Raw genomic sequence first — 26,866 nt, forward strand, 5'->3', positions numbered from 1 at the left:
CAGTATGCATACATGGAACGCGCACCACATGAGCCCAAATGTAGAGTACTCAATTACTCAAAGAATAATCAACAGAGTACTCGATTCCAAAAATACTCGATAGTTGCAGCTCTAGTTGTAATCAAATCATGTTTACTGCACATCCTGGGCAGTTATGGCCCTCAACAGAGACAGTTTGGATATTTTGAGTTCAGGCTGGAAGTTTCGCCAAAGTAAGGTGTTTGCCATGTCTCAGGTTCTTGTAGGAACCCTGGGGTGGTACCAATGAGTGGAAATTTAGGTCTCAGCTCATGGACTACATGCAGTGTCAATGCTCAGGCTCTAATAATATGTGAACTTACCTTCAAGGGCATTCTTCACCCATTTACAAAGTGTCCTTGAAATCCCAGTTCCTGCAGACACAGGCTCCGTGGCTCAGTGATGTCAACCAGGGTCTTCTTGCCTGCATCAAGTCATCGTCAATCCTTTTGAGCTGCTCTTTCTCAAAGTCTGCATGACTCTGAGTGGAGAAGAAAAAAATGATCAATTTATCTAAAATTTGCTGTATTGCTACATGCACTAGTCTTTATTGATGTGTTATCAATAGTTAAATTGACAGTATAACTCAGCAAAGGAGAGTGTTTCAGCATACTAACAGGTTGATTTGACCAAGTTTAAATATGCTGACTTACAACTTCTGTCAGTGTCTCCAGAACACTGAAGTCTCCTTGAAGACAAAGCGTATCTTTGACCATCATGATAATCCGAGCTGAATCCACAGCCAGATGAAGCTCATGGTACTGCTTAATCTGCTGCACCCTGCTGAGAATCCACCGCTTGTCCTTTGAATTATCGACTTCACACATGATATCTATTTCATGTTCAAGTTTTTCATAGTTGCCATTGACATCTTTGAAAAGTTGATTGACTTCTTCAAGTGTTTGTGGTTTCCATCCCGCAACGAGCATAGATATCTTTGAAATGGTCAAGGAACTCATGAAAATTTTTTCATGGATCATTTAGTGTTACCATGTCTGCTACTTGAGATTCATCAGGATCATCTTTCACTTCATCATCGGCCAGGAGTTTGGCTTGTTGGTCCCAACACTTTTGAACACATAACTGTCTCTGAATTTGTGCAGGACCTCTGCCATGTTTCTGATTTTTTTATCGAGACTAAAGTAGGTGACAACACCAGCCATTTCAGGCTGCTGTTGATTAAATTGATGAACCTCCATGAACTCATTCAATGATGCACACTCAATGTTGACTTGCCGTTTGAGCTTGATGTCAGCTACATCAACTATCAAGAGGGGAAAAAAGTGATGATTAATTATGAAAATTTCAAGAACCCAATCAAATGAAAACCGGAGAATGGGCAGCTCACCTGTCATACATTCCTCAAGTTTATGGCTCATAGTGAGGAGGACATCCAAAAGCTCCTTCTCATGGTAAATAGATTCCAGTTCATCATGTCTGCACTTCAAAAGCCACTTCATATTCTCAACTTTGTAGCTTTCATTGTTAAAAAGAAAGTCTGTTGATACAGAGCACATAGATGCAAATAAATCTCTCAACAGGCTCTATTTGTATGCTCATTTGTTACATATAAATTAAGTTGCCATTACCAGTCTGTATCAGTGCTAAGAAGACGTCTTTTCTCTCCAGAATGATTTTGAGCAGGCTGATTTTGAGGTTCCCTTGGACAAGTTGATTTGTTATTTCTATGAATGATGAGATGGCGATGGTAATTATGTCTCTGGCATCTTGAGAGAGTTGCTCAGCTAGTTTATGATCCGCACCTGAATTGATGGAGTGAACACATCAGTGTTTCATGAAAACCTGTAACAGTGAACGGTAATAATGGTACAGGGAAACAGTTGTTGATGACTGCACGGACAAATAATCAAAATCATGCATTCAGGCATCCATGGTATCGTTTTTGAAATACGATTTTACATTTGCTACTGTTCAGAAGTCTTCTGTTTGAGCATGAGAAATTTTCTTGATAAGATACCATGTAGTTGGAAAATGTCTTTGGCAGCTGTCCAGGAGAGTAGATGACGAAGAACCACTTCTTCATCCTCTGGTATTTTCCTTGGCTGTCCAGTGGCCAGGGTTTTTTTGATAATTTCTGAGGCAAGCTTTCCAAAATTAGGATTTATCTTAAATTCCTGAAGAACTTTGCCTTCAGACTTTGTCTGCAAAGAAAAAAAATCATATAAAATTATTTATACTTACATTTAATATGTGATTTCATTTGTAGTTTCTGATTAAAAGCTATAGTATAATGCTGGTGCAGGAATATAACCATGATAAAAAAAAAACAATACAAAATTCATTCAACAAATGTAGTTAATGGAACCTACTAGGGGCAAGATGAAATCGTGACGATATTTGTCATTTAAGTGAAAGCCATCATGCGGGCACAGAGCAGAAGCCTATAACTCTGAGCTATCCAAACTTCTACATATGACCTGTGGGGGCAGTAAAGCATCTTTGCTACATGTAGTCTGCCAGAAACTGACAAGGAAAAGGACCGCAGTAGTAGGGGGTGGGTGGCCACTGTGGGCAGGTGCTGCTAAACATCAACTGCAGCCAGAACGATATCAGTCTTAAAATTTTACCATTGAAGATGAATCCGCCACGTTGAAATTGTTTTGCTTAGCAGCATTTTGGGTACCCAGTGGAAATAAAGAATGGGTTATGATAGGCAAGACACAGGCTTTAAAGCGAACCCCGATTAAAACGACTATTAGCTCTACAAATGTTGTCACTGATGTCTACACTTAAAATATGCTGTTAGAAAAGTATAAACATAATGTAAAGTTAACATTAACATAAAGTTATAAAATGTCACTCGTTTACAAGATTATTGTTTACATGGTTGCGTCCATGTTTTGGCTCGCGGCAATGCATTCTGGGAGTGATCATGTCACGTTGTTGTTTGTTCACCGAGTAAAGCCACAAACACTCACAAAGTACTTCTGTCATCAGCTACAACCGAACCAAATGCCACATTGCGTCACTTTGGATGTAATTTTGAAACCAAGGGAAATAAAGGAAGTGTGGTGAGCATACACAGCTTTCCTAAGGAGAGAAAATCAAGAAAAAGTGGGAAGATGCTGTGGGAGGGTTCAGCTCCCCAAGTACCTGTGCTCAAAATCACGTTAATTGCATAAAATAATAAATATTCTAACATATTAATTCACAGAACAAATGTTACTAATTTCACATTGTTAATACAATTAAAGGTTAAAAAAAAGCAATTTAAAAAGAGCCGCAGATCTGCTGACGCACTGAATCAAACCTGCCTCTGACATAAAATTGTTGCATCTGAGATTATTCATGAACGAGTAAGCAAAGGGCTTATGAACATGTCTAAAAGACAGTTAAATTTACTGTCATTTTTAAAATGAAGGAAGAGGTACGCAATGGTGACTCAAAACAAGTCCGATAACACTAGCAAGTGACGCCGAGCCGAAACAGGGAGGAGGGGGAGAATCCGGACATGGACATGATGTGTGGTGTTTTGGACTGTTATGGTAAGCACACTGTCTGTTATTAGGCCGCTGTGCCAGATTTTAAATGATAACAATAGAAGATTTGTGTGATCCATTGTAAGCTCCTAGCTCCTGCTGCTTTCAGGGACACTTTGTAAAAGTGTTTCAGTCAGCTGTTAGCTTAGCTGTTAGCCAACGACGAACTAGCTAGCTTTGAACGATTCCTTCATGCTCCAACATCAGTCGATAGGAAGCAATCTTAACTTCTGAGACGGTGGAAAAAAGATTTAAATGTTGAGCATCTGGGACAGAATGGGAAAGGTTGTTATTGACGGACAGTTCATTCTGAGAGGAGGGATCCGAGCGGCACACCAGCGGGCTTGGAGAGACGAGGGAAACATTTCTGGTAGGTTTAATTTCTGGGTTTAGCCTGGCTGTTTCCTGTTCTGTTGTTGTTTTATCTTCATCTTGTTGTTCAGTGATCATCCTGTAGCTCTCAGGACTGAGGGAGCTGTAGCTGACAGTCACAAAAAAACCCAAACAAAAATTGGCCTGACGCCAAATCAAGTTGCGGACACCTGCCCTATAATAATAATAATAATAATTGTCAGAACATTTCTACCATGGTTGCTATTTAAAATTTAAGCTTGTAAGTCCCACAGCATGGTACGTGGGCATTTGCATGTTGTTATCAGCACTGTTTTCTGGTGAGGTTTTTTTTTTCAGCACTGTTTTCTGTATGCGTCATGGTACCTTATGATTTACAAATTAAGCAGTGAGTAAGGATATTTTACTCTTGGTTAGATAAAAGACTTGCCTGTTGGTGATTAGACTCCTGTTGGTATACAGGTACTGAATCGGTCATGAAGGCTGGCCAGGGCGGTCCACAACACGTCTGGGTTTATGCAGACAGCCTGAAAGCTTTGATTGTATATATACAAGGGAGACCTATGATAAGTAGAGAGAGCAACCGTCTCTGTTTGCCATTTTTGTGTTATGTTAATCGTGACAGGTAAAGTAAATAAGTACCATGAACAGCGACAGAAAGAAATTGAGCTCTTTGCAGCAGACGCTCTCTATCTCGGTCGCCATTGGGAGGCAGCATCCACAAAGGCACCAGCGGCTGTGACCGACTCTCTCTTCCTCTTGATGGCTACCACTGTCATTGTCATCTCCGTTGTTACTTTCATTTTCGTCCTCGCTCTGTGTTTGGTTCGTGTTGGTTTGAATTGAAAGGGTTGAAGGCTCATGCTTACAAAGCTGCGAACAGATCACTCCTAAAAACACTGCTGAGAGGGGAAACAACTTGTGACGTCCCACTACCCAGAATTCTTTGCAACGTGCACACAATGGCAGACTGTGCGAAATAAACTTTGTTTAAAATATAGATAACTGAATTATTTTTATTTTTACTAATTTTATTCATAAACATGTTACTGACAGCAAGCTGAACCACATACAGCAAATTTATCATTATAGTCGGGTTAATTTTAAGAACACTGGTAAGAAAACAGTACCATACGCCGCAGCTAACATGAGCACTATGCACCCTGTATTGGACAGAGTAGTACTTTGGTTACAGTTTTGCACTGTTTGCACTTTAAAAACAGAAATATTATTTTAATTTGAGGAAAAAAGTTTATACTCTGCTGTAGGCCATTAATGGATGCAAAATATAAAACATTTGAAAATGTACCTGTTTTGACAGTTCAAGTTAAATATTTTGTCTTTTTAGTTTGTGGAATTATTGTCTCATCTCATGATCGTGAACCCAATATCATGTCTAATCTCGTGAGCTGGGTGTATCGTTACACCGTAAGAAACATCTGTACCTGGCACAAATGTGTAACAGCTTCGAGAGCACATTTCTCAACACTTGCAGCAAGATGTGGATGCAAATCTTTCAGCACCTCTATTTGTTACAATAGAAATCGATTTGATCCTGATATGATTCCTGAAAAACGAGACAAACACATTATTCACGCTGGACTTTTATCAAAGACAATTCAACATCAAAATCTACAAGTCATCTATCACCTACCTGCTTGTACTTGCCCTCAAAATCCATTTTGAATGTCTGCTCCCACTCTGCTGTGAAACCTTGATCTTTGAAACTGACTGAGATCACGTTGTTCACGTCTGAAAAATAATTAGAGCCATGGTTCTCAGCATTCACTGCTCATATGTTTCTGTACATATACATATATATATATATATATATATATATATATATATATATATATATATGGAGTTTTTTGTAATAAAACAAAAGTGCTCACTTCAAACTGCTCTGTTGCCTTTGCTTGGAACATGGATGTGAATCCCTTGTGAGCAACTGTTTAAATGACCGACTCATCCAGTCTCTCATTATTCCCATTGCCTGAGAGATCACCAGTTCTCTCACATGTTGCTGTACTCTGTCTTGTCCTTGGCTTTCCTAGATTTGAATTATTGATGCAGTTTATAAGATGAGCAAGGATTCATGATTACACCTCATGCTACACAGAATGGACACACCCCACTGACCTGTTGCTTGTTACATGAACAAAGTCCGTTACAGATGCAACCAGATGCATGCATGCAACGGGGATATCAGGGTAGTTTTGGGTGGATGTTGTTGGTTTCACCCCTTTGCAAATCTTGTCTAACAGCCTCACTGCTGCTGAAAGGCAGTCTATCCTGTAAGCCTCTGTAAAATCACTGCCATAAACCCAAAAAAAAGATAAATACATGAGCTTTTCGAGAATGACACAACATTCAATTTGTTATCAAAGACATTATAACAAATTTACAACAGTGCATAGAATTTAACTGGCTCAGATTTTAATGATGCTGGGTTTCATGGCTCTTTATTTAGACTGAAGAAATGGGATGAAGTATTTATTAGTCAGAAAACATTATTTTAGGGGCAAAAATGGCACTTCAAAATAAAGCCTTGGGATTAACTGTTCCCATTGGATTACAAATTGAGGTATTCTAAAGATTTTACAATACATTCTTGTAATATGACTCCTCAACTTTCAAAATATGCTGTTCCATGGAACACTCCTCTGTTTTTTTTCTACAACTTGAAATGTAATGCTATATTTTGCACAATCTTGATAGCAAAACTACTTCTGATTGAGATGCAAATCCTGAGAGATATATGCTAATTTTGAATAATCTTAATTTTGAAAGTTACATTTTAAAATCTTCATCCGAGGTGCTGCGCAGTGACAACAGGAAGCTCAGAATAAGTCAATGTAATATGTATTCCAATGGAAGCAGTTTTTCATGTCTTGCATGTCTTTCAGATCTGCAGTCTTTACGTCTAAACAGTCAACTGAACTCTCGTTGAATTTGAAGTCAATCACCTGTATCGTTCTTGATCAAGATTTTCCTTGATGTGTGAGAGAAAGCCAGATACTGCCTGAAAAGAAAAAAAAACACACACACAAAATTCAGTTTTCGTTCTGGCACTCCAGATTTTTGATTACTCCTTGTCTAGATCAAACATAATGAAAATAAATAACCCAGTAACCTTACACCAGACCAATGATGAGACAAATAAGAAATTCTGATTATAATTAGTGTATTTTAGGGCTGTCACATTTTGTAGCATTAATTATATTAAATAATTACACCACAAATCAATTCGTAAGATTAATAATTGCACAACTGAGCACGAATCAATGAAAATTGAATTGTGAGTTGCCTTATTGAGAGGCATGTTATACTTGTAGTACTCATTTTGAATTGCTGTATTGAGTCAGCATTCATAATCTTTTAGAATTTAGAGTTTGCTTACGTGCCTATTCAGACTTGGCCTTATTTTATATCAGATTTTTTTTACTCTCATATTGTACTGCATTGTTGAATTGCACCAAGCGTTAAAGCTAGGGTTGACGATCTGGAAAACTAGCATGTATTCGAATGCAGCATCTCTCCAAGGCACCCGCCTAGCTCCGCCACGCTCCCACCCATGGAGGAGCTCCCGCTGTTACGGGAGAAACACGCTGCCCGCACACAACGCGCAAGGGCGCGCAACACGCGCCGTGTCTCGCACTCTGCTTCGTTCTATTTTCCGCGAGCCGCGAGTGCCGAGAGCACGCTTGGCAACATGCTCACTGAACCAGGGCCAGTGCACGCCATTGAAATGTATGCGCAGGGGGCTGATAGAACAGCGAAGGGATGGGCTCTATGCACAACTCAACCACCTTCTGAACTTCAGGAGTCTCCTTGTTTCCTGTCTTTCATGATAGGACAAGCTGATTAATGCAGGTGTGTCTGAGGTAAGTTGTTACAGAGGTCAGACACCCTGCATTAATCAGCTCGTCCTATCATGAAAGGACAGGAAACAAGGAGCCTCCTGAAGTTCAGGAAGTGGTGAAGTTGTGCATCGAGTCCATTTGATTGGTTTAAAAAGTGCCTCCAAAGTGCCTTTCTGCTGGGGAGAGGAGCTCCGCAATGTTCCCATCGAGATAATTGTGGCTAAGTTAGCGAAAACTGTCAGCTGACCCACCTGAAGACGGTTAGACAAGCTGACTTTATGATAACACTGGTGATGGATGAAAAAATATAGCCGAAATGAGCGATTTTGCAGAGATTATGTCCCGCGCTGAAGCTCCTCTGCCGTGGCCCCCGCTAAATTGGTTGGATGTAAATAACTTCTGAAGGACTCCGAGCTGCACGATTTTTGTATGAGTGAGTATCATGAGCATGGTACACACTATAAATAAGGTTCCAGGTGTCAAAAAAAACCGGAGTTGCTCTTAAGAACACGCTATGAAATACTTCCCATTGGTGGTCATAAAGATCATTTTTAACCAGTATTTTAAAAAATTATCTAATTCAGATCGACAACCCTAGTTTTAATTTGTTTGCTGGGATGTGATTGACCTTTTTCTTCTTTTGCATTTAATTCATAAAACAAATTGAAGTGTTATTTGAGATGCCTGATCGGGCTTAGAATTTATTTTAGACAAGATGCCCTGACTTAGGTTTCATTCATCATCAATAAAATTGTGGATTTCAATCTTCTCTTCTCAGTGTACTCATTTGATGAGACATGCACTACAATCTGTAACATTATATAATTTGAATTATTTATTTGGGGACCTAAAGCAGATATGCGCTGAAAATGTGATCAATTAGGTTAATTAATTACAAATCTAGCAATCAATTAGATTAATGTTTCTGATCCCCTGGACAGCACTTAGTTATTATCAAATATCTTAATTCTATGGCAAGTATCACCTACCTCATGAGAATTAGCAGTAATTTCTGCAGAAGCACCCTTAGTGAAACTTCAAGTATGTCCAAAACCTCAGCTTTTAATTTGAGCTGCACTCCCTCAGTTCATCAAGAGACATGAAGTACAAGCAGGAACGGACTGAAAGAGGATCCACCTCCACCAGGTGACTGTTGTTTGTCATCACCTTTAGCAGTGCCCCTGAAAAGAAACAGAATTCATAATATTGGAAAGAGCACATAACATATATTCAGGGTTGGGGCATAATGCATTACATCTAACAGTGTTACGTAATAAAGATACAAAAAAATGTGACTGTATGAAATTTTCGGGCTATAACACGCACTTAAAATCCTTTAATTTTTCCGTAAAATCAACAGTATGCCTTATAATCTGGCGGCCTTACAAATGAACTGCATGGCCATTGTAGTCAGGAGTTTCGCGGTTGCGGTGTGTGCCAGAGCCACTGATGGCAGGAGTGCAAGTGTTGGGATGCAAGCTGCTGAAAAGCCCCAAAATAGAAGAAGGACCCCACAATGGCACCCGTTCACATTGTTTAATTCACCTTATTAATCAGTTACGTACTTATTATTGTAGTGTTCTTGCTGTTGGCGTTATTTAAAAGGGCTGTATCATGCAAAATTCACTTTTTTGTAGTTTAACCTTGTTATATAGTTATGTACTCACCAAAAACACCCCCAAAGCATTTTTTCTTCGTGCCTGCGTGTTTGAGCTTTGCTCGTGTTTCTGCTGCTCAGAGAGGCAGCCCCTCCCACACCCATGAAAACACTCTGTTTCCCACGTTCACGTCACACGGTGAAGATGGCTCCCTGAGCCCCCCTCCCGCAGGCCCTCGGCAATCAGCGTTGCTGCTTTTTTCTAACTCCGATTACGGAGAATAACTTTAACCATCGTCTGAAAGCAACAATCAAGCAAGAGCAAGAGTCTGAAGGGTCTGCGCTTGGTGAGTTTTCTAACAGGAAAAGACGTTTTCGTGTGTCTTTGCGTGTAGAAGAAGCTGAAGCTAAAGAGCTAAAGCTAACCCTTAGAGACCCTAACGTAGCTCCGATTGGTTTGAAGTACGCTGTCAGTCAACGTCCACAGGGGGAGAGGCGGGATTTTCAGTGAACCAGAGCGTTTTCTTTTCCAGGATTAGAATTAGCCCCCTTAAAATGTTTTATTTCACACAAAATGACTTTTCCTTAGCGCCAAAAATAAACTATTACCATGTTAATGCCAATAATAGGTTTGGACTAGCTAAAGAAGCATGATACAGGCCCTTTAAGTTGTGTTCTTTGAATTCTATGTTTTCAAGTTACTGAATGTACCATTGTGGCGTGAGTGGCTGAGAGTGACCAGGGAGTATGTGTTTGCCTGCCTGTGTTGGAGAGACTGAGAGAGAGCAGTCTCTCAGCTGTTTTTTTTCTTCAGGTTAGACTGTTGTTTTGCTGCAGTTGTTGGTGTATTTAAAGCCACAGTAAGTTCTGAAGCTTAAAGGTGTAATACAGGATTTTATTTGCTTTGATTTCCGGGTGGATCACCTAAATAACTGGTGGGTCTGTTTGTCAATCATTCTGACGAGCTGGTTTCGTAAGGCGGTTCTACGTGCTTGCGCCCAATAAGCTTCTCCCTTTTGCGCATGCGCATTCAGAGTGTTTATGTAGACGGTTCAGCTTCTGAGCTAGTACTTACCGAGGCGAGTCTGACATAATGAAACTGTAGCTGTTCGGAAAACAAGCTTTACGTTAGAGCGAGGCTGATAGCAGAAACTTGTAAACAGAGCCGTGCACGCCCGGAGAGAAGAGGAGAGTTCCTGGGAGAGCAGGAGAGCGGGCGATGGTTGGCGCATGCGTGTTGGTTAAAAGGTGAGTAACAGACGTTGGGCTTCGTCTTTTCGAGAAAATCCTGTATTATACTTTTAATGAACCAGATTAAAGACATCCAACTCGTCTTCTTTCAACTGGACCGCTGAACATTACATTATTACCTGCTGCGCCTCATAATTCGGTGCATCTTATCGATGAAAGCAGGACCAATGTTGACACGATCATTGGTATTGCACATTATAATTCAATGTGCCTTATGTGCCTAAGATATTCTAACTCATACCCTTTCTCACTGGCCAAAAAATCATTTAAGCTTCTTAATATCGGCTCTCATTTCAGTGGGAAGGGTTAATCGGTATCTCGACCCGGGGGATTGACCCGGCATGGGGGAAAGCGAGACCCGAGGAGCAGAAGTAACTAAAAGTGCGCCCGATGAGTTTTGCAAACCAGTTCCGGCTGCTACTGCTGTGTGCAGTATATCCTTCCGCAGAGCACTGTGCATGCGCAGGTCTGTATGCATAAAAACGTTATTTTAACGGTTGAAGAGAAAACCATGTCTTTCAAAATGTTTTAGAAACCATTCGGATTTCACTTCACGTGCTAATATCCGTCCCCCTGGCACCACTGTCCGAAGTATTTTTTGTCACTTTCGTCAGTCCGGCTCTGACTCTATTGACTTCCAGCAACTCAGCTAATCTAACTACGCTGCTAACAGCTGGGAGCAAGCCACTGGATGTAGAGGACACCAAAAAGGTATTCGTCAAACTCATCAAATACAAAATCCAACACCCCCAAGCACTTTGGTGGACACGCTATAATCCGCACATTTCACTACGCTGTGGAACACCAACAAATAATATTGCAGTATTACGACCATGAAGCAAATATGGGAACTATTTTTTCTTTTGAAATCACTACGCCCAGACGCCATGTTAGTAAGTAGTTCGTCCTAGAAATCTTTGCATAAACAAATCATCTCGTAATTTTGCATTCATATTCACAGCGTAGTGAATGTGCGGATTATACGTGTCCCCGAAAGTGTTTTTGGGGTTGTTAGATTTTGTATTTGATGAGTTTGACGAGGGGGAACAAAAATACCGTTCACCTCCATTGTGTCCGTTCCCGAAAACCTTCCCCGACTCACCTCTGATTAAGCAATAGCTCGCCCTCACAAAAAGTAAGTATGCTGTTCGAAATGACTAAGGAATTGCGCTAAATGGGCCAATTTGCCAAATGTTGAAGTATCTCTTTAAGTCAGAGAAGGCCCATAACCTCTGTGACAATGTAAATTATGCCTCCCAGCTGTTAAAGTGTCTCAACAACAAACCTGAAAAACACATCGACAGGTATGAATTTGGGGTGCAATGGATCAATATTGATCCTGATCTGTACAGATTCATCTCCATGGATTGGTGCGAACGTGGTCCACGGATTGAAATATGAAAAAGAAGTTTGACATATCCTCATGAAGGATCTCGTGATCTGCGCAGCCTGAGCGTCTGACGTCACTCCGGTGAGTGTTTTCCGTGTTGGTGAAGCTTGCTGAAGCCTGCGAGCGACTGAAGTGCTTGCTGTCTCTCTCTTGCTATTACTGTTAATTCACGAAGCAATCAAAATCGGGGTTATTTACGCCCCCGGGGTTACTTCGCCCCCGATTGACCAAGCGATCTCTCGTGAATTACATTTCTTCTCCGCCGTTAGCGCCACCGGCGTGCTAACTAGCTTAGCGTGCTAACTAGCTTGGTCCGCCGGGACCGCTATGGCGTCCTCCCCTCTGTCTTCTTTTCTTTCCTGCTCAGTGTGCCGTATGTTGAGTCAGAACCCTGCCTCCCTTGACGATAGGGGTATTTGCGTAAAGTGCAGTGTATTGACAGCGCTGGAGGCCAGGGTAACCGAGTTAGAGGAGCGGCTGCGCAGATGTGAGGGGGCAGGGCAGCGCTAGCTATAGCGAGGTAGCGGCAGGGCCTCGCAGCCCGTTCCCGCAGTGAGAGGAGTGTTAGCAAGCCTAGCCCCGCCAGCGTGTCCCGAGCAGCCGGGACAAGACCAGGACCGGTTTTGTGACAGTCCGGAGGAAGGCTAGTGCTAAGCACCGCCACGTAGCACTCCAAGAACCGCTTCACGTCTGCAATAGGTTCTCTCCCCTCAGCGACGACACACCGGCTGAACTGGACACGCTGGTGATTGGCAGCTCCATAGTTAGAGACGTGAAGCTGCCAGCGGTGAAGGTTAGGTGTTACCCGGGGCCAGAGTGGGGACATCGAGGGGAACCTTAGGCTTTTAAAACAGGAAGGTAGGAGATTCCGTCGAGTCGTGATTCACGCAGGCGGTAATGATGCCCGGCGGAGACAATCAGAGGTGCTCAAATTACAAGTAGCCTCGGTGTGTGAATTGGCTAAGTCGATGTCTGATGCCGTAATATTCTCTGGTCCCCTGCCCAATTTGGTCAATGATGAAATGTATAGCCGACTTTCATCATTCAATCGCTGGTTGTCTAGATGGAGTGAGGAAAACGGAGTTATTTTTCTAAACAACTGGCGCACCTTCTGGGGAAAGCCTGGGCTCATCCGCAGGGACGGCATCCACCCAACTTTGGATGGTGCAGCCCTTTTAGCTCACAATATGGCTGATCGGCTTCGTAACTCTAAATTGACAATCCAGCTATGAGCCCCGGGCGCAGAGCAGTCGTGTAGAACACTCCTCTGTTGATCTTGTTGATCTCGTCACTAATCCTGCTCCCGGATTTTTACAAGTCAAGCATGGAGGTTTACCTAGGCTAACAGAGACTGAGTCTGTCCAAAGTGCTCAAAGCATTAAAAAAAAGTCAATGGGTAAAAAGCTTAACATCTGTACAAGACAAAATAACTTTTCCAGTAGGAAATACATAAATGTGGTCTACTAAACATTAGAGCAATCTCCACTAAATCTCTGTTAGTTAATGACCTTATCGGTGACAATAACATTGATCTCCTTGCTCTAACAGAAACTTGGCTCCAGCAAGATGATTATGTGAGGCTCAATGAATGTACCCTCCAACCTATGTTAATTTCCAAACAGCTAGATCAACAGGTCGAGGTGGAGGTGTGGCAGTGATTTCCCACTCCAGTCTTCTTCTTAAACCCAAAACTATGTTAAATTCAACTCTTTTGAAAGCTTAATACTAACGCTTACTTGTCCAAATTGGAAGAATCAAAAAGCTGTGCTATTAATTATTGTGTATCGACCTCCTGGTCCTTACTCTGACTTTTTAACTGAGTTCTCAGAGTTTTTAAGCAATATAGTATTGACTCATAACAAGATCCTTATAATAGGTGACTTTAACATCCATGTGGATGATTCTGGTGATAGTTGAGTAATGCGTTTATTGCAGTATTAGATAGTATCGGTTTCACTCAAAATGTTGATGAATCCACTCATAGTCACAAGCACACCCTGGATCTGGTCTTAACATATGGGATAGAAGTCAGTGACCTAAATGTTCTCCCTCAGAACCCTATTCTCTCAGACCATTTTTAATTACTTTTCAGGTTTTGATTGAAGACTACTGTGCTCAAAAGATAAAATTCAGCTGATACGGACATTATCTGAAAAATCTGTGGCTCGGTACAAAGAATTGATCCAGCTGCATTTGCTGCATTATCTTGTGAATTCACAGAAATGAGCTTATTGACCAGTGGTGATAATAGTGATCAGTTTGTTGACAGTGCTATGCACTCACTAAAATCTGCCCTTGACGTAGTGGCCCCGTTGCAGCTGAAAACCAATCGACCCAGGCGCGTTGCTCCATGGTTTAATTCTGAAACCCGTGTTCTCAAACAAAAAACTCGGCAATTAGAAAGACTGTGGCGTAAATCTAAATCAGAACAATCTCTGAAGGCCTGGAAATGTAGCTTGCTAAGCTATAAACAAATTCTTTTTAAAGCCAAGACATTATATTACTCTCGTTTAATAGAAATAACAAAAATAACCCTCGGTTTCTATTCAACACTGTAGCCAGACTGACAACCAGTCATACTGTAGTGGAACCAGTAATCCCAGAATCTTTAAACTGCCATGACTTTCTTAAATTCTTTAATGATAAAATCATAACCATTAGAGGTAAAATCAGTGAAGCGCTTTCCTCAGATCAAGCTCAGGGAATCCAGCCACTGCCTCCACCTGAAATACCTGAAATACTAGATAGTTTCTCATTAGTAAATGGGGCTGAGATTACTTCAATGTGATGTCTTCTAAAACCTCAACCTGTCTCCTAGATCCAATTCCAACTAAGCTTTTCAAAGATATCCTTCCAGTTATCTTAAATACGATCATAACTATAATAAATACCTCTCTAGAAAATGGCTATGTGCCACAGTCATTTAAATTCGCAGTAATCAAACCACTGCTGAAAAAACCTAATCTCGATCCTGATATTCTAGCTAACTACAGACCGATATCAAATCTGCCTTTTATTTCAAAAGTCCTGGAAAAAGTTGTGGTTAAACAGCTTTACCGCCACCTACAGGACAATAGTTTATTTGAGAAATTTCAGTCAGGATATAGAGCTTATCACAGCACTGAGACTGCGTTAGTTAAAGTCACTAATGACTTGCTATTGGCGGCTGACGCAGGTCTAGTCTCAGTCCTGGTTCTCCTTAGACCTCAGTGCAGCTTTTGATACAATCGACCACAATATTCTCCTGCAGAGGTTAGAATGTGAGGTTGGCATCAGAGGAAAAGCCCTCTGCTGGTTCAAATCCTATTTATCTAATAGGTACCAATTTGTTCACGTTAACCACAGTCCTCACCGTGCTCCCAGGTCAGTTATGGGGTTCCTCAAGGGTCAGTGCTCGGGCCAATTTTATTTCTGTTATATGCTTCCTTTAGGAACATAATTAGAAGTCACGATATCAATTTTCATTGCTATGCAGATGACACACAACTGTATTTATCTATGAAACCTGATCAAACTAATCAAATAGACAGACTCAGTGACTGTATCAGAGAAATTAAAACCTGGATGACTACGAACTATCTCCGTCTGAATCCTGGCAAAAACAGAGGTCATTATACTAGGCCCCCATAAACTGAGAGAGTGTCTATCCAAACAGATTATTACCTTAGATAACGTCAGTGTATCCTCCTCCTCTACTGTGAGGAACCTCGGGTCTTATTTGATCAGGATATCTCATTAAAGCACACATCAACCTGGCTTGTAAAACAGCATATTTCCACTTGCGCAACATAGCTAAAATAAGAAACATTCTACCTAGAAGCGATGCAGAAAAACTCATCCATGCATTTGTTTCTGCGAGATTGGACTACTGCAACTCCTTCTCGCAGCCTGCCCAAAAAGTGTATTAAAAAACTTTCAGTTGGTTCAAAATGCAGCCGCCAGATATTAACTGGAACTAGAAGACGTGAACACATTACTCCCGTTCTAAAATCTCTTCACTGGCTTCCAGTCGAGTTTAGAGTTAGATTTAAAATCCTTCTCCTCACTTACAAAATCCTAAATGGGATGGCTCCAGCCTATCTCCAAGATGCTTTAACGCCTTATCAACCAATCAGAGCACTTCGCTCTCAAAATGCAGGGTTACTGGTGACTCCTAGAGTCTCTAAATGGACACTAGGTGGAAGAGCCTTTAGCTATCAGGCACCATTTTTATGGAACCAGCTTCCAAGTGGTGTCAAAGAGGCAGACACAGTCTCCACATTTAAGGTTAGGCTCAAGACGTTTCTCTTCGATGCAGCCTATGATCAGGTCAGCTAGGGATTCTAAACTAAACTAAACTAACTAAACTAAACTAAAACAACCAAACCAAACTAAACTAACTAAACTAAACTAAAACAAACCAAACCAAACTACAGTAAACCAAACTAAACTAACTAAACTAAACTAAACTAAACTAAACAAACCAAACTAAAGTAAACCAAACCAAACTACAGTAAACCAAACTACAGTAACTAAACTAAACTAAACTAAACTAAACTAAACTAAACTAAACTAAACTAAATTAAATTAAACTAAATCAAACCAAATTACACTAAACAAATTAAACTAAAACCAAACTAAATTAAACTAAACTAAACTATACTAACTAAATACTAGTTTAAACAGTTAAGTGTCCACAAAGCTGCCCCAGGAGCTAGAATGCTGTGGGAAGTACGGTGCACTGAGCCCTGTCCTCTAATGTCTGAATGTTATTCCCTTTAGTCCGTTCATTGCTTTTCACCTGCTGTCCCCCCCTTCGAGGGGGAGTCTTCTCCAGTTTCAGTTGCTGACTCCACTATTACGAAGGCCTATGAACAAGCTCCGTCCGGACCGGAGGACACCCCTGTCGGTCCTGCCCGTGGACTGGCTTCGGTTCTACTGCTGGGATCCGTGGTTCTTGTGCTGGACCGTCCAACGAACTGTCCTCAACATTGTCCTAGGCTTTACTTCTTATTGTCTCATGCTAGCGTTGCCAAAGCTGTCCGTCCCTGGAGAGGGATCCCTCCATACTGTGGTTCTCCCAAGATTTCTTCTTTTCCCACTGGGTTTTTGGAGTTTTTTCTTGCCGGATGTGAGGGTCGAAGGCGGTGGTTGCTTCGTTCTGTCTCGTTACTGTAAATATTGACATATTACCATTATGCTTATTCACTGTTTTTACTTTTACCGACAAATGTAACATCTTGAAGCCCTCTGAGGCAACTGTTGTTGTGATACTGGGCTATACAAAAATAAATTGATTGATTGATTGATTGAAGGCAGCATGTTTACTCAAGCGCAGCAGCTACAGCTAGTAGAAGAGCATAGAGTAGGTGCACGATATTGGATTTTTGCTGACACTGCCATATGCCGATATATCGAATCCCCTTTTGGCCATACCATGCTGATACCGAATCACAAGTTTTGGGTTTTTTTTTCACTGTAAAGAAGAAGTCTCTCCGTACTGGAATTTAAATGTTACTCTTATTGTGACAGTATTTGTTAAGAAACACACATAAAAAGACAAAAAACATTTGATTTTATAAATAAGAATGTATTATTAAAATCCTCGTTAAACCCTCATCTATCCACGTGCTGTGAGACTACATGCTGACAGGACTTACACTCGATGTCCAAATATCCGAAGTGAAGCTAATGTGAGCAGCATTGGCGAGAAGCTTCTCTCCGTGACTGGAGACGGAGCGTTGCAGTTCAGGTAAGACTACATCTGAGAAGAAACGCGGGCTAGGAAGGCTTCAGATGCATCATTAGTCTGCGGAAGCCCGCATCTTCAACCACACTGAAGGCTGGTGATCAAGAGCAATGAATTTGATTATTTCTTGTTGATCTCCTTTACCTTGGGGTGGTCACTGTTAAATGCCTGGGCTTTGTTGAATGACTGAAGGAGAGGTTGCTGTGAGGTTTTCGCTGGCGCTGGCGCTTCTTCCTCCTTGCTTTTCAGAAACTCTCAGTGCTGTTCAGGATGATGGCTCTTGAGATGCACAATTAAACTGGTAGTGTTAAAGGAGTGTTGCTTTTCTCCTCCTTGCATCACTTGAACTTTACAATCATTGAAAATTGCTAATTTCTTGTCTATTTTGAGATACTAAATACCTCCACACAGCCAGCATGTTGAGACTTGCTCTTGGCGCACTATGGATGTCAAAGCACTCGCCCAATTACTACACCTATTGGCTGTGCCTATCGGCAGAAATTTCATATCTGCAGATACCGATAAACGTGTTTTTAAGCTTTTATCAGCCGATACCATATTGTGCCGATAATATCGTGCATCCCTAGAAGAGCAGATAAACTTGAAAAAACCCCAACATCATTTAAATGCACGTATGGAAGCATTTTTGTCGTCCCTGTAAAAAACAGTAATGACGGAAGGACAAAACCATTTACAAACAAAACCATTACGACATCACCTGGTGTTGTTCAACAGCGGCTTGTTACTGCGGCGTTTAAGCAGCTCTTTACCGCTGACCGGGCTCTGTTACAGAAGACATCAGGGGTTTATTGCTGCAGGCATGATGCCATACTCCATTGTGCAAAATATGGGATTTAACTAAATGCTGAACGTGACTGAGCCTCACAATGAAGTCCTGTTGTGCACCCACTTCAGTTACACCATCATGCCAAGACTTCATGAGCAGGAAAAGGTAAAAACTGGGTGAATTATCCCAGGTATCCTGTGTTGAGCTCACTACAGAAGGGTGAACATCCAGTGAAAGCTATGGAACTATAACAGCTCAGTGCATCACAGCGGACTGGAGTTTCTTGATCCGTTGCACCCCCTCAGTATGATACACATTAACTCCGCAAGCTAAAGTGTTATTAGTTGCTTACCTGTCAGTAACTGGGAACTGCGAGAACGGCAGCATCTACCAGTGCTTACGTCAGAAAAAATCTGACGAAGGGACGCGATATCTTCATCCTGTATGGCGTATTTATTGGAGATTGCATGGTTACCTTCTGTTCACGGAGGGGATGAATGAACTCTGAACTCTTGAAAAAATATGAGCATGGCAATATCTGAGAACTAGCGTCTCATTTGTTGAACACAAAATACTGCGCCTCACTACAGCAGTACACTCACATTGCAAATGAGTACATAATATAATGTCTCTTAACACTGCCAATACAGCTATTTGTGCTGCTGCTGTACTGTAGAACTACCAGTGGAAATGATGGTTGCTGATCCGAAGTCAGAAAGAAGAGAAGAAATCTGTCATGTTTTTGGTATTAACTGGGGCTGAGCTCACAGAGTTCAGCTTGTATTCATAATTCTAAGATCAGTGTGTGTAAGAGTTGTCGATACACTGAGAGGATATCACATTGGTATTTGTCCTTGTCTTTATTTTTATTTGCTGGTGAAGTAATCTCAAAGTTACATTACTTTTTATTTCAGGAGATGAGTAAGTTACTGATTCCTTTTTTGACATGTAACTTGCAATCGTACCGGATTACATTTTTAAAGTAAGCCTCCCAACCCTGCATATATTGTATGAGGTTGTTTTCATGACAAAAATAATGATCTACAGCAGGTTTTCATGGACTGTGTCAAAATTTACCTTCTGTCTTGACTGCTCATGTTGCCCCTGTGGGCGACCAATGTCAAGGCGTTGCAGACCTGCCCAGGATACCAAGGGGCTGGGGTTTCTCCAGGCGGTGGTCTTTCAAAGGGCTTTGAGGTGCCTTTGAGCAGGTGGAGAAGTGGGAGTGCCATGATCCATTCAGGCATGTTTTCTTTTTTCACCATGTTTATCACATCCAACAAGTTCTCTGGCAAACTGCAAATAATGTGAGCATTTTAAAGAAATACCATTGGCAATAAATGAGGGGAAACAAAGTATTACGTGAGTCAATATTTTTTTGATGACAAGAAATTAACATTAAATATTTCAGGACAGGATTAATACATTTGGGACTACAGTAGCTCAGTTGGTAGAGCAGGTCGTCTTATAACTGGAAGGTTGGCGGTTCGATTCCCGCTCCCGCAGGGGTAAACTGTCGTTGTGTCCTTGGGCAAGCACTTCACCCACCTTGCCTAAGTATGAAAGTTGTGAGAGTGAATGGTTGGTGGTGATCGGAGGGACGATGGTGCAGATTGGCAGCCTCGCTTCTGTCAGTCTGCCCCAGGGCAGCTGTGGCTAATATAGTAGCTTACCACCACCCAGTATGGTGTGAATGATAATGCAATGTAAAGCGTCTTTGAGTGTCCTGAAAAGCGCTATATAAAACCAATGCATTATATTATTATTACAAATAAATAAATAGATAGTCAAGTGCCTACCTCCTGATAACGGAAATCTCTTTAGAAAAATCTTCCCAGAACTGAAGGAAGCGATCCTTCTCCAGCTTCGGTAAGCAGAGCATGGCACAGAGCTGTTGAAGCTCATTTTCATTAAGGTTGACATGATACTGTCCCCGTACATGCAGCATGATCACTGCTGCTTTGAAGTCGTCCTGAATGAAGTTACTTTTACTGTTTCTGTCATTGAGCTGAGGAATCACTTCTGTCAGCATGAATTCTTCCAGCATGTTCTTTGCCTGAGGAGATAACCAGTGATACAGAAAAAATTGTTAATTTCGACATATTTGACAGCATGTATGAACACAAATGATGAGAACTTACATCATCTTCACCATAGCTCAAAGCGGTCCATTTCTTTGTCTCTCTTCATACACGTATGGGTCTTATAAACCTGAAAAACTGATTCAGCTGGCTGATGAAACTTTTCAGGTTGGTCTCAGTCCAGTCACGGAGAATGTCAAAAATTGTGCCCAGCATTATCCTCCCTGCAATCTCTCTGACCCGAATCAACCTTTTTCTTTGTTCTGACCACTTTTTATCAAAAAACCGTCTCGCGAAGTATTTGATGGCGGTGCACGGATGATGTCGTCATATTGATGCCAGTCCCCTTTAGAAAAAGTAAAACAGTAAGTGAGGATTTAAAAAAAGAGAGAAAAAGCAATAAATAGGCAAGAGAGTAGCTCAATGAAAATAATGTTATATTTACCATTTTCATTGATGAGGTGTTCTTTCACAAACAAACTCTGTTGGGGGGTTGTGTGTAATCTGGCTGGTATATGTACTCATACTTATACGAACCCTTTTTTGGTTTTATAGACAACATATTTGTAGGGATTGACACAGACACAGCTTGATTTTTGGTGGTTGGCCAACAGCCTCCAACAAGAAATCCACGTTTTCCAAGGTTCCGGCAATAAATGAAAAAAATATGCCTGTATGTTTGTGTTGTGTGTTTTGCTTTGTTGCTTTCATTTGTTCAAATCTGTTCTTCCTTCACCTTTCAAATCAATCAAATGAATCAAACTTTATTTGTATAGCACTTTCATATTTAAAAAAACAACGCAAAGTGCTGAACAGTAAAAACAATCATAAAAACAAAAAGAATAAAACGAGCCATCAAACAGTAAGCACCCCCAACACACACACACACACACAGGTTGTCTTCATTGTCTGAATAAGTTGAGAGGAGAGTGGGAAGTTCGTGCGTGTTTAACAGCATTATTGTAATTTTTGAGTTGTTGACGTAAAATTGGTGATGTACAGTCAACTTAGATTTCCTCCACCTTCTTTCAGCATCCTGAAGTTTCTTTTCAGTTTGATGATTTTGTCATATTTCCTCCAAGGAGGTTGGGTTGTCCTTTGATGGTTTTAGTTAAAAGTAGGGCTGTCAAAAATAACACGTTAATTGCGTTAATGAATTTATGCAATTAATCTCATTAAAATTTTAACACAGTTTAACGCATGTGCATCATGACAAGCCTCACCTCTACCAGTGGGTAGCGTAGTGCACCCACATGGAATGCAAGCTGCCTGCAATCTACCGGCAGAAGAAGAGAAGAAGAAGAAGAAGAAAAGAAGAAGAAGAGAAAAGTAAAGTTTATTTGTATAGCACCTTTCACAGACAAAAAAAGCCACACAGTGCTTTCACAGCATATATAAATAGCACAACAATAAATACACAATAAATAAATAAACAACACTAAAATGAGATCAAAACAGGCCCGAAACACTAAGCAAATGCTTGAGAGAATAAGAAGGTTTTGAGTTGTGTCTTAAAAGTGTCAACAGACACAACTGAACGGAGAGAGAGTGGGAAGATCGTTCCAGAGCCTGGGAGCAGCGGCCCTGGAATGATCGGGCTCCTCTGGTCTTGAATCGGGTACGCGGCACCTTTAAGAGATTCTGATCTATAGACCTTAAAGCCCTCGCAGGGGAGTATGGCTGGAGCAGATCGCGAATATATGAAGGAGCTTGGTCGTGCAAGGCCCGGAATGTTAAACCAAAATCTTAAAGTTAACTCTATAAAAGATTGGCTGCCAATGAAGCTCCTTCAAATGGGAGAAATGCGGGTCCATCTGTTTGTGCGGGTCAGAATTCTCGCTGCAGAATTTTGCACGAGTTGCAACCTCGAACGCTCCTTCTTGTTCAAACATGAAAACAAGCTGTTGCCGTAGTCTAAACGCGATGAGACAAAGGCATGAGTGATAAGCTCTAAATCAGGGGTCGGCAATAGCGGCCCGCCGGCCAAATGTGGCCCGCCGAACCGTTCAATCGGCCCGCCGAGAGGATTCCACACACGCGCGCACAAACCACGCATTCCAGGCCCTCCAGCGGACGCACGCACCCCTGTTGGAGTGCGATATCTGTCATTGTGTTGCAATAGACAATCTTTGAAAGATATGTTGTTTAGTTGTGGTTTCCGGTTTGTCAATGAAAATAAAGAGGAGTGGCACCTCGTCTGCTGAATATAGAACGCAAGTGATGTGCGCGGCGGGCGGCGGGCGGCGAGCGTTTGTTGAATAATTTTTTTTTTTTTTTTTTTTTTTTTTTTTTAGAACTTAATTTTATTAACATTCAACACATAAACAACACTTACAAACTCAACTGTCATTTTTCAAAAGGTAAATGATCGGTATTACGAAGTTTCAAATAAGTGAAAAGAAAAAGGAAAACAGAACTGAAATAAAACAAGGATTTCAGAAATAAATAGAGACAAAAGGTTAACATTTGTTCAAAGATGTACTTGATAATTTGATCTGTTCACTGCACTATATCCATTGCAGGCATCCACCTTCTTATGAATATGTCAGTTTGGAGTCTCAGCCAGTATGTAATTTGTTCCATCTGGTAAATTTCCCTGACTTTGTCCCTCCACATGTTGTGTGTGGAGGATCTGGTTTCAACCACATAACTGTAATGCATTTATTTGCTGGCTGCTAACAATATCGAAAGAGATATTTTTTAGACCTTCCCTCTATACCGACTGGTGTCACCCTAATATAGCCACCCTGGATCCATCCCTATATTCAGGTGAAAGATTTCAATCATGGATGCAAAAACTCCCGCCAAAACATTTTTAGTTTGGGGCAGAACCAAAATATGTGGGCATGATTTCCAATTTCAGAATTACAATTCCTCCAACATTTGTTTGGGTGTGTTCTACTCAGTTTGGACACTATTACTGGAGTACGAAAGAATCTTATGTTTACCTTCCATTTAAACTCCCTCCATGAGTTTGAATTTGTCACAAGAAGTGCTTCAGTGCATATTTCACTCCATGTTTCTTCTGAAATACTCAGACCCAGTTCACTTTCCCATTTTGATTTTATCTGCAATGAATTGCAATGTTCTGTTCAGAAAAATTGGTAAAAGGAGCCTATAATTTTCTTGTTCCCATTGCTTTCACTTGCACTTTATAAGGAATTCTTTCAATCAGGGAGGGATTTGTGGCTTTGTCCCATTCTTTATGTTTGGTTAAAAAAAATCCCTTATCTGAAGATATCTGAAAAAATCAGTGTTTGAAAGGTAAATTCTTCCCTTAACTTAGCAAAGGATTTGAATTGCCCCTTCTCATGAAGCTGATATAGAGTCGTAAGGCCATATTTTGACCAATTTCGGAACCCTGCATCCATTTGGGAGGGTATGAAATCTTTTAGAAATCCAATGTTGGTAAGGGCAGAAATAAATTTGGGCAAACCGAATGTTGTCTTAATTTTTCTCCAGATTTTTAATGTGATTCTAGTCCAATCGCCCATTTTAATTTCTTTTAATGGGCTTCAAAGAAAGGTAGAATATGTAGAGGTTTGTCACTTAAGTCTTTTTCAATGTAAGCCACCGTGTTTGTGAGAGATCCAGGATCCATCGCGTAAGAGGTTTTAATTGTGCTGCCCAAAAATCGTGTCTCAAATTAGGGAGCTTAAGTCCGCCCTTTTCTTTAGGCAATTGTAATGTTTTTAGTCTAATTCTAGGTCTTCGTCCTTGCCATATAAATTTAGAAATCAAACGATTTAATTTATCAAAGGTAACTTTTGGTATATCAATGGGGAGCATCTGGGAATAAGTAAAGTAACTTGGGTAATATATTCATACGTACACTCTCAATACGTCCCAAGAGTGACAAAGGAAGGGAGGTCCATCGGTCCAGATCCTTTCTCATATTTTGGATCACACATTTGTAATTTGCATCATACAGCTTTTCTAATGAAGGAGGGATTTGAATTCCAAGATATCTAATGCCATCTAGTGGCCATTTAAACTCACTCTGCGTTTTAACAGCTTGTGGGATCTGGCTGCCAATGCTCATGGCCATAGTTTTATCTACATTAACTTTATAGCCTGAATAATATCCATAGGTGGCAATAACGTTCTTTAAATGTGGGATTGTTAATGCCGGTGACATTAAATATAGTAATACATCATCCGCATATAACGAAATTTTGTGTGTTCTCCACTTTATTGTTGGACCTTTAATATTGATGTCATCTCGAATGAGTTGTGCTAGAGGCTCGATACTGATATTGAAAAGTAGGGGTGACAGTGAGCAACCTTGTCTACAGCCCCGCTCTAAAGTAAAGCGGTCTGATACGCATCCATCACCTTAACAACTGATTTTGGGTGAGAGTATAATGTCTGTATCCATTTAGAAAATTAGGACCAAATCTGAATCTTTTCAATGTCTGAAATAAATACTGCCATGATACTCGATCAAATGCTTTCTGGGCATCTAATGATAAAATCATTGTTTCCTCTTTTTTGACTTTTGGATGAGTCATTAAATTTAGTAATCTCCTGATGTTATCCCCATAGAACCTTCCAGTTATGAAACCCGTCTGATCAGGATGAATAATTCAGTGATTATTTTATTGACCCTTTTTGCTAAAATCGCTGTCAGTATACGCAAATCTGTGTTAACAATGAAATAGGTCTATAAGATTGACATTTTGTTGAATCTTACCATCTTTATGTATTACCACAATGGTTGCTTCACTCCAAGAGGGGGCCATAGTTCCGGATTGTAGCATGTATTGATAGGCATTTAACATTAGGGGTGTAGTATTTCTTTAAATTTTTTATAAAATTCATTAATATAACCATCAGGTCCTGGGCTTTTATTACTTTTTAGCTTGGAGATTACTTGATGTATTTCATATTCTTTGATTGGCTCATCCAGCTCTTTTGCCTTGGATTCTGGTAATTCTTTTAGTTTTATGTTTTCAAGAACTGCTCCAGTTCTTTATCATCTGTACAGGTATCTGTGTTACTGTAGAGTTTTTTATAAAAATCTGCAAAGCCTGTGAAATTTCCCAGGTTTGTGATTGTTGAGTTATGACCTTTAATTTAGAAACTATACGGGACGACTGCTGTTTTTTGAGTCTCAATGCTAACAATCTACTTGCCCTGTTGCCGTTCTCATAATATTTTTGACTAGTAACCTTAGGTTGCCTTCTATTTTCTTGGTGGATGATATCATTTAATTCCCTACGCGTTCGTTTTTAAGTTCACCGAGTAAATTTGGTGTTGGATTTCTCTTGTGTTGTTGTTCGAGCTGTTGATTTTATTTTCTAAATCACGATGTTAGGTCCTTTTCCTTTCTTTTTGCACTACTGAATGAAATTATGCGACCGCTTAAATATGCCTTGCACAGTCCCACAAAATGAGAGGTGATATTTCAGGTGACGAATTTGTAACTAAATAATGATTTAATTCAGTGGTTACAAATTTAATAAACTCATGGTCATTAAGAAGTGATGCATTAAGTCTCCACTGTTTGGTTGTTAGCCGCTGTCCTTATATTCCAGAGTAATTCGAGGGGTGCATGGTCCGATAATGTAATTGCCAGAATTTTTATGTTTTCTATTCTGTGCAGCTCTGATTTGGGGGTGAAAAATAATCGATTCTAGAATAACAAGAATGCCTATGTGAGTAGAAAGTATAATCTCTATCTTTGGGATATTTGTATCTCCATGTGTCCACTAGTCCTGCCTCAGCAGACAGATGCTTCAGTACTTTACTCATTCTGGACATGGGGGTCTTTGAGACTGGTCTCTGTCTACATGTTGGGACATAACGCAATAAAGTCCCCAACCAGCAGCAGGATACCTACACTGTGCAGCAGTATTGTGGAAAAAATTATATGAATAAAGTTCGGGGTCATCTTCATTTGGAGCGTACACATTCATAAGCAAACCTCTATCCCATCTACATGACCATTTACTAGTATAAATCTCCCTTCAGTGTCTTTATGGATCTTATCTGGTGTGAAGTTTACCTGCCTGTGTACCATAATCACCACCCCTCTCTTCCTTCCTGAATGATGGGATGAATAAAATATCTTATCTGCCCAGGATTTTTTTAATTTCTCATGTTCTGAGTCTGACAGGTGTGTTTCTTGCAGAAATGCCACATGACATTTGGAACTTCTAAGCTGATTAAGGATTTTCTTCCTTTTGATTGGATTAATGAGCCCGTTCACATTGTAACTTATTACTTTAAGAGATCCCATACTTTAAACAAGGATCCAAATCTCTAGTTTTATTGCCCAAGCAGTGTTTGTAGTCAAGC

General features: G+C 40.6%; 1 protein-coding gene and 1 pseudogene across 1 annotated transcript in view; both read right to left on the bottom strand.

Moving 5' to 3' along the window:
* The window catches only part of LOC115386771 (E3 ubiquitin-protein ligase rnf213-alpha-like), a 56,364-nt gene extending 47,227 nt beyond the window's left edge, over positions 1 to 9,137 (bottom strand). The window contains 13 exon segments of the mRNA XM_030089241.1: positions 342 to 365; positions 368 to 436; positions 439 to 499; positions 672 to 999; positions 1,001 to 1,085; positions 1,088 to 1,282; positions 1,367 to 1,516; positions 1,608 to 1,781; positions 1,997 to 2,180; positions 5,315 to 5,400; positions 5,403 to 5,436; positions 5,524 to 5,621; positions 9,119 to 9,137. Of these exon segments, the coding sequence (XP_029945101.1) occupies positions 342 to 365; positions 368 to 436; positions 439 to 499; positions 672 to 999; positions 1,001 to 1,085; positions 1,088 to 1,282; positions 1,367 to 1,516; positions 1,608 to 1,781; positions 1,997 to 2,180; positions 5,315 to 5,400; positions 5,403 to 5,436; positions 5,524 to 5,621; positions 9,119 to 9,137 (1,507 nt within the window).
* Positions 9,138 to 18,666: 9,529 nt separating this feature from the next.
* LOC115386773 (E3 ubiquitin-protein ligase rnf213-alpha-like) lies at positions 18,667 to 21,207 on the bottom strand (annotated as a pseudogene).
* Between the last annotated feature and the right edge of the window lie 5,659 nt (positions 21,208 to 26,866).

Source organism: Salarias fasciatus, chromosome 4 (assembly GCF_902148845.1).
Source record: "Salarias fasciatus chromosome 4, fSalaFa1.1, whole genome shotgun sequence".
NCBI classification, from domain to species: Eukaryota; Metazoa; Chordata; class Actinopteri; order Blenniiformes; family Blenniidae; genus Salarias; species Salarias fasciatus.